Here is an 8,237-nt window from a genome sequence, read left to right on the forward strand (position 1 = left end):
GACAAGACAAGAGGAGAGACAGAGAGACCAAAGAAAAGCCACATCTGATGCCTTAAAAGCTCATCTCAGATATCTAAACAAATTCATGTCTAAGTAATCATAAAATCAATTGTTGAAAGCGCATTTTGGGGATGAATAGCTGCAACAAGTACTTAAACAAGAGTTTATGTGAATGATATCATGTGGTGTGGTTTGTTTTCACCGATTATGTGTTTGGAGCAGTAGGGAGCTTGGAATGTGTTCAGTTGGATCATCACATCCCCCTGATGCCGGTTTAAACTCTGTGAAGCCAGCTGAACACTTACCATGATTAAATGGATTGAAATTACACATGCTGGCTCTTGAGTATGTCAGTTCCACCAAAGGTGCGGTTGCGTCGCTGCAGTGAAGACACATGGAGAGGTAAGTCCAGAGGATTGGCCAATAGAACGTAGCGCTAATTGGCAGTGGTGGGTCCCAAGGTGTGCAGGGACAGATGGGACATTGGAGGTGGGAGGAGGAGTTACGGGTCAAGCTGGTGCCACCTGGCTGGTTGAGACAGACGAAGTCTGAGTTTTGGAAGTGGCGGCAGCAGCAGCATCATCGTCTCCAAATGGGTTTTTTCCACAGCAAACTGTAGTGATCATGCAGTTTCTGAACTGCAGGCCAAAAAGAAAAATGTTACAGTTAAACCTTCAATCAGTGGTGAAGAAAGTATTCATTTTTTTATGAATAAAACATAGCAAATGTAAAGGTCCTAAAATATAATTGCTCCATTACAACTTAAATTCGGGGCTGTCAAATTCAATCCAATGACAAAAGGATTATAGGCAGAATGTAACACAGAATAAGCCTGTACTGGAATACTTTGTTAAAAAAGAAAGAAAGAAACATTAAAAAATTTAAAAACTTCAAAGATTGTAATAAAAACTATCAAATGTCATATCAAATGTCAAAAGAGTTATACTATCATACCAGTCATGGTCATCATATCATAGTAAAAGTCATGGTGTTGTATGTTAGCCAAAAAATGGCATAAAAAAGTTGTACTATAATATGTCATTCAAAATCGCATTAAAATATCATACTTTATACACAAAAAAAGTCATAAAAAATGTGTCATATTATAGTATGTCCAAACGTCAGAGGAAATGAAAATTCTCTGAATTCAGTTGTCAAAGCAAAGAGCTATATACAGGTAAAACTACATATCACTTATCTTTACGTGCCTAATTTGTTCTGCAATTCACAATCAGTGAATGAAGGAATCTACCACCAAATTATATTTTACGGGGGAAAAAAAGATGCCGACATTTGGACTCGAACCGGCAATCTCTCACATCTTAACCAAAAGCTTAGTCCATTAAGCTATAATGTGGGCAGCATGGCTCCTTGAAATCGACCTTAAATCCCTTATTTTTTCTGCACTATCATGATAAGTTGTATGGATCTACCACTACATTATATTTTACGGCATAAATGCAATAAAACATTTCCAAACAGATTTGAATCAGCAACATCCCACATTATAATCAAAGGATTAGTCCACCGATCCAAACCACTTAACACATATTTTGTGCACAAGCAACATTTTTGGTTGTGTAGTGACTGTGGGGACATCTGTCAAAAACTTGACCGATAGATGAATCAGGCCGATAATCAACTAAATTTTTTTCGGGGCAAAATTTAGAATCGGCAGCGACGTCTGTCGAAACTCGACTGATATATGAGTCCGGCCGATATTTCTTGATTTCGACAGACGTCACTGCCGATACAGCTTTTACCTGTTTCTGGACCAGTTTACCTCATTTTTTGGCCAAAACGATACATTTCTCAACTTTATGTGCTCAATTTGTTCTGCAATATCACAGACAGTGTCTAAACTGTCTGAATCTACTGCCAAATCGTATTTTACGGCATAAATAAAATAAAGCGTTTCCCGTGGGATTCGAACCAACAATCTCTTACATTCCAACTAAAGACATAGTCCACCAACCCAACCTTCAGACATCGTTTAAGGAGGAAATCAATATAGTGTTTTGTGTAGTGATGGTGGTGACATTGGTTAAAAATTTGATCAATAGATGAATTGGGCCAATAATCAACCAAGTTCTTTTAAGGGCAAAATTTAGTATCAGCAGCGATGTCTGTTGAAACTCGACTAATATATGAGTCTGGCCGATATTTCTTGATTTCGACAGACGTCACTGCCAATACAGCTTTTACCTGTTTCTGGACCAGTTTACCTCATTTTTTAGCCAAAATGATACATTACTCAACTTTATGTGCTTAATTTGTTCTGCAATATCAAAGTCACTGTCTAAACTGTCTGAATCTACCGCCAAATCGTATTTTACGGCATAAATAAAATAAAGCGTTTCCCGTGGGATTCGAACCAACAATCTCTTACATTCCAACTAAAGACATAGTCCACCAACCCACACCTTCAGACATCTTTTAAGGAGGAAATCAATATAGTGTTTTGTGTAGTGATGGTGGTGACATTGGTTAAAAATTTGATCAATAGATGAATTGGGCCAATAATCAACCAAGTTCTTTTAAGGGCAAAATTTAGTATCAGCAGCAATGTCTGTTGAAACTCGACTAATATATGAGTCTGGCCGATATTTCTTGATTTCGACAGACGTCACTGCCAATACAGCTTTTACCTGTTTCTGGACCAGTTTACCTCATTTTTTAGCCAAAATGATACATTACTCAACTTTATGTGCTTAATTTGTTCTGCAATATCAAAGTCACTGTGTAAACTGTCTGAATCTACCGCCAAATCATATTTTACGGCATAAATAAAATAAAGCGTTTCCCGTGGGATTCGAACCAGCAATCTCTGACATTCCAACTAATGATGTAGTCCACCAACCCACACCTTCAGACATCTTCTGAGGAGGAAATCAATGTAGTGTTTTGTGTAGTGATGGTGGTGATGTTGGTTAAAAATTTGATCAATAGATGAATTGGGCCAATAATCAACCAAGTTCTTTTAAGGGCAAAATTTAGTATCAGCAGCGATGTCTGTTGAAACTCGACTGATATATGAGTCTGGTCGATATTTCTTGATTTCGACAGACGTCACTGCCAATACAGCTTTTACCTGTTTCTGGACCATTTTACCTCATTTTTTGGCCAAAATGATACATTACTCAACTTTATGTGCTTAATTTGTTCTGCAATATCACAGTCAGTGTCTAAACTGTCTGAATCTACCGCCAAATCATATTTTACGGCATAAATAAAATAAAATGAAATAAAATGTTCCCTCTTAGCTTTGAACCTGCAATCTCCTGCTTGGTAATGAAAGTTGCAGTCCACCAAGCCATAACCTTCAACAGAATATGTCAATGAAATCGATGTGCTGTTTTGTGTAGTAACGGTGGCAACATCTGTCAAAAATTTAGCAGATAAATGAATCAGCAATAATCAACTAACTTCTTTTAAGGGCAAAATGTTTCCAGCTGGATTAGAACCAAAATCATCTCACACTAATCATTTCACTAGTCCACTCAGCCAAACATCTAGCTGAATTTATTTTTGTGAAATTGATATCATACTATAGCATAAATAACAGTAATATAACAGACAAGAGTCAAACCAGCAATCTTCAGCATTCCAAACACCCAATCAGCCAACTGAGCCAGTATGCAATCAACGCCCCATTCATCTCAGTAAGAGTAGTGACATCTGTCAAAAAACTCGCTTGATGTATGGTTCAAGCCGATAATCAACTAAGCTCTTGGAAGGGAAAATTCAGTATTCCATATATAAACATTAAGAAGAAAATTGTGTGTTTTTTAAACTGTTTTAAAAATGTTCGTAGCAAGGTACATCACTGATGACTTATATCAGCAGTGCAGACTGATATAGCAGCCGACATTTTATTTTATTTATGCCATAAAAGTGAAATGTCACCTGTCCCAAGTAAGACTTCAATCTGCATCCTTCCACACCTTTCCGTCTGATTTCCCCACTGAGCTAACCCCCCAAACATTTTGAATGTATTTGATGTTCATTTTAGATCAGTATCAGCAGTGATGTCTGACGAAAACTATATTTGAGTCAGGTCGATAATCAACTAAGGTCTTGACAGGGAAAATTCAGTATTCAGTATATGAAAATTCAGGAGACAAGGATACAATTGTGTGTTTTTCCCATTTCAAATACAAATATAAGAACGCATTAGCCGCATTACTGTTTAGTGCTGTTGTAGCTGGTTGAGACGGAGCTAGTTTTAACTTATTTATATACCATTTGGTAGTACAATCTAAGGATAGTACGATCTCAGGGTAAATCTGAGGGACTGCGAGATGATTAATGCAGTATGAAAAAAAGAAAAATAAAGACTGCTATTTAAGTTAAACTATTGAGAAGCTTAGCAGGGAAATGTGTCTTTGCTGGAACCGCAAACAACTAATAGACAACTGAAATTTGCATTTAAAGCGTGATGGAGTTAAAGTATAAAGTCGCATAAAATGGAAATACTCTCGTAAAATACAAGTACCTCAAAACCTAAGTTCTCTACTTGAGAAAGATGTGCATTTCATAACTACCTTCACTACAGCTATGTCTTCAATAAAAAATAATCAAAGCATTAAAGCAGGATATTTGCTTCGCATACCTGTCTGTTTAGCAGAATGTAGATAACTGGGTTGTACAGAGCGGCACTTTTGGCAAAGAAAGCTGGAGCAGTCATGAACACTGGTCCGAACTCAGTTCCCTGATTGGCAAAGATGTACCAAGCCACGGTGGCGTAGGGCACCCAACATATCAGGAAGGAGATCACCATGACAATAACCATACGTGTCACCTCCTTCTCAGCTCTCTGGGTGGTTTCAGACTCCTGCTGCTGAGCTGCAGCCTGAAGACAGACAGATGCAAGTTATTACCTTGTTTAAGGACTGATCTGTGATCCAGATGTAAACAAAAGGGTCAACCCACCACAAAAATAATTTATTAATTCAGGATTGGACCACTAAACTGACTGAAGTTTTTTAATCAAAAAACTTATTTTTTTCATTACTAAGTGAAACTCTCCAATTATGTGTGCAAATATATCTGTAATTTGTGTCAAATTACATATCACACAGACCAGTGCCTTATCAGATTTAAACCTGCGAAAACAGATGTGTTTGGCCACTTGGAGGGCAGCAGAAAAAAACTTGTGAACATAAAATTGACAAAAGGTTGATAATGCAGACTGGTTGCTCTGTAATTACTGGATGTGTAAATAAGCAACTGTTTTGTATGTCTTACCTCTATTTTGGACTTTATAAGCTCTATTAAGTGCCTTTCATATGTTACCATACATTCAGGTCACAGAAATGGTTGTTAGCTCTGTATGCAAATACATCAGCCACAAACTGGGGATAGGTCTTTGCCATCTCCTGAGGGAAATATAAGACTCTTTAGCTGCTAAATGCTCCATGATGTTCATTAACTAATTGCTGAGTCTATTGTTCGGTGAGTCTGCTGCCGCAGAAAATAAGGGTGAGGGTAAACCAAAACAATTAAAGATAAGCAACTGTATGGAACCTTTCTAATGTATTTATAGTTTAATATTACCAATGGGTGAACGGACTGAATGTAACTTATATAACTGAGACTTTCCCCTACATTCACAGTTGCCTCCAGCAGCTTGTGATTTTTAGGACTTGGGGCGTTCTTTGCAGGTATCAGGAAGCCCATGGTCCAAATAAAATATAGAAATATTAAATCTAAAATATTCTTAAATATAACTATAATATCTTTTCCAGCATTCTATCAACACTACTTAAGTCAATCACGTTCAGCCTTGTGTATGCCATTGCAGTTTATTTAACGGTCAGCAGCGTCACCAATAACTAAGATTTTCTAAAAATTACAAACAGAACCTTTAAGTTTAGTTGGACAGCCAAACATGAGATAGATTTTGCTATAAACATGAAATAGTCAATGGGAGCTACAGATTCAGGTGATAATTCTCTGTAGGTTCATCACTAAAAGCGACCCCTTTAGCATTGTTATTTATTTGTTAGTATAAAATATAAATTAAAGCCACTCTTATGAAAAATGTCTGCATTATTTTTTAACTATTCATGACTGCTAATACATTATCAATGTGGTTATACTATTATTAATGAGGGCATCAGGACAACACCGTGAGCAGGCAGACTGCCCTTCAGCTGGAGGACCTGGTTTAAGCTGCCATGTTGGCAAAGATCTGCCCTCCCGAAGTGTCCTTGAGCCACTAAATCCCTCACATCTCCCGGGACTCCGCTCTGTGATGCTGTACTCTCCCGGTGGAGGGGGAGAAAGGTAAAAAGAAAAAAAGAATTTCTCTACAATGATAAACAAGGTATCACATCCGTATCATTAATATTTTGTCTGGCAGTGGTGTTCTTACCGCTCGCACAGTGCAGAGTAGGCGACTGTAGCAGAAGAAAATGATGAAGAGGGGGATACAGAAATGGAGGACAAACATATAGATGACGAATGAGGTGTTGTTGATCTCAGGCTTGGGCGTGTAGTAGTCAATCCCACAGGAACACTGCATTCCCTCTGGGATGTACCTGCATCCACACACACAATAATAATCGAAAGAATTTCCATCAACACCATCACACACAGCATTTGATTCTAGATGTGTCTTTGAGTAAGTGTGCTGAAAGTAAAAGGTAATCTCTGATGTGCAAATGATGAGTGCAATATTCATATGGCTTTAAAGCCTCGCGAGCAGTCTAGACACTGAAACATACAGTACCGGGACCATCCGAGCAGAGGGGGAGTAGCACAAGTCATGGCCATGATCCATGTAAAGGCCAGCCCAGCGAGGGCATGTTTCTCCCCAAAGCGGAAATTGGTCATCGGCTTACAGACCACAATGTAGCGCTCAATCGCCAAAACCACCAGAGACCAGAGACCAATCTCTCCTGAGACAAAAAAATAGAGCAGGTTTAATACAATATTTACAATATTACCAATATTTTAGAAAAATATTGTCAAGTATGAAAGTGAGTTATTAAGCCTGTAAAACCTGGATCAACATCAATTTTCTTGGGCTAGGTTCAGATGCCTTTCACAAGTATTGAAATCCTTACACCCTGGTCAGATTGGTTTGATTTCTTTTGAAAACATGGGAAAAAGGTTGGCAAGAAATGTCCTGCATATTGCAAGATACATTTTTTTGTAAATTTTGAATTTTTAAGATAGGGGTTATTTTTCTAATTATTTATTCAAAATTATGTTAAAAGGGCATTATTATTTCTTAAACCCCTTTTTCAGGTCATTTCCTTGACTTCCTACTTTTTTATTTTCAAGTGATTTATGCCAATTTTTAAATCATTTATTCTTAAGTTGCTCATTGCCTTCTTTCCATGTTTTTGAAAGAAATCAAGCCATTTTGCTCAGGTTTAAAATGTTAGCATACAAGATACATTTATAAGCAATTAAAATCCCCATTTCTTACCTCCTAAAGTGGCGAAGAATCCCTCAATGTTGCAGCCGGTGACGCCTAAGATGAAGTATCCGTGCAGGGCTGTGTAGAGCGTAACTGTGAAGCCCCCGATGACCATGAAGAGGTCAGCCACCGCCAGGTTAAGTAGAACATAGTTCAGTGGGGTCCTCAATTTTTTGTTTTTGACGGTGACATGGAGTGTGAGGAAGTTGATGGGGAAGGCAGTGATGATGAGGAACAGCATGTACGCAGCCAGAAGAGAGTACTTCCAGGGCTCAGCCAGGTAGTACTGAGGATGCTCAAAGGGGCTGCGAACCAATCCGGTCTTGTTAGACATGGGGACATAAAAGTTGGGTCCTTCTGTGCCATTCATGGCTGGTGATGTTTTTCTTCTTCTGAGACCTTGACACTAGATAAATCAGTCTTTGCCTCTTCTCAGAATTAAATATAGTGAGGGAGTCTTGTAGTGCAGCCGTATTGTGATCGGAGGGGAGAAAGGACGGCTAGAGGGATGGATCTTATAGTAGTAAAGATGTGCTCTGCAGCCCCCTGAAGTGATGCAGCACCTTTTAACAGGCTGGTAGGATTAGGGACTTGCATGGAGCAAAGTGTTAGCAGAGATGGAATTAAGACAGTCAATCTCAGTCTCCCTCTCTCCCACATACACACACATAAAGCATTACAGAAAACTCCAGAAATAGCTATGCGTCACGATAAGCATTTTCAAGGTGAGAGGTTACAGCCATGGCTCTCTGAACCCCATTATTACTGTCATGTGCATCAATGCATCATCAGAATGAGATGAGAGCGG

At 38.5% G+C, this 8,237-nt stretch overlaps 1 protein-coding gene across 1 annotated transcript; it reads right to left on the reverse strand.

The window, feature by feature from the left end:
* Positions 1–395: 395 nt before the first annotated feature.
* LOC121946948 (rhodopsin-like) lies at positions 396–8,071 on the reverse strand. Its single transcript, XM_042491790.1, has 5 exons — positions 7,439–8,071; positions 6,734–6,902; positions 6,377–6,542; positions 4,613–4,852; positions 396–638 (listed from the first exon to the last, which is right to left on the reverse strand). The coding sequence occupies exons 1-5, from the start codon at positions 7,797–7,799 to the stop codon at positions 510–512; spliced, it is 1,065 nt and encodes a 354-aa protein (XP_042347724.1). The 5' UTR covers positions 7,800–8,071; the 3' UTR covers positions 396–509.
* Between the last annotated feature and the right edge of the window lie 166 nt (positions 8,072–8,237).

This window comes from Plectropomus leopardus, chromosome 8 (assembly GCF_008729295.1).
Source record: "Plectropomus leopardus isolate mb chromosome 8, YSFRI_Pleo_2.0, whole genome shotgun sequence".
Lineage (NCBI taxonomy): Eukaryota > Metazoa > Chordata > Actinopteri > Perciformes > Serranidae > Plectropomus > Plectropomus leopardus.

Bases quoted from the DNA above. Each gene is read 5' to 3' on its own strand.
- LOC121946948 (XM_042491790.1), bottom strand. From the start codon at position 7,799: ATGAATGGCACAGAAGGACCCAACTTTTATGTCCCCATGTCTAACAAG. The intron at 6,543-6,733 runs GTACTGTATGTT...GTGTGGATGCAG, and splicing joins CCTCTGCTCGGATGGTCCCG to GTACATCCCAGAGGGAATGC. The intron at 639-4,612 runs GTATGCGAAGCA...TTTGGCCTGCAG, and splicing joins ACATTCTGCTAAACAGACAG to TTCAGAAACTGCATGATCAC.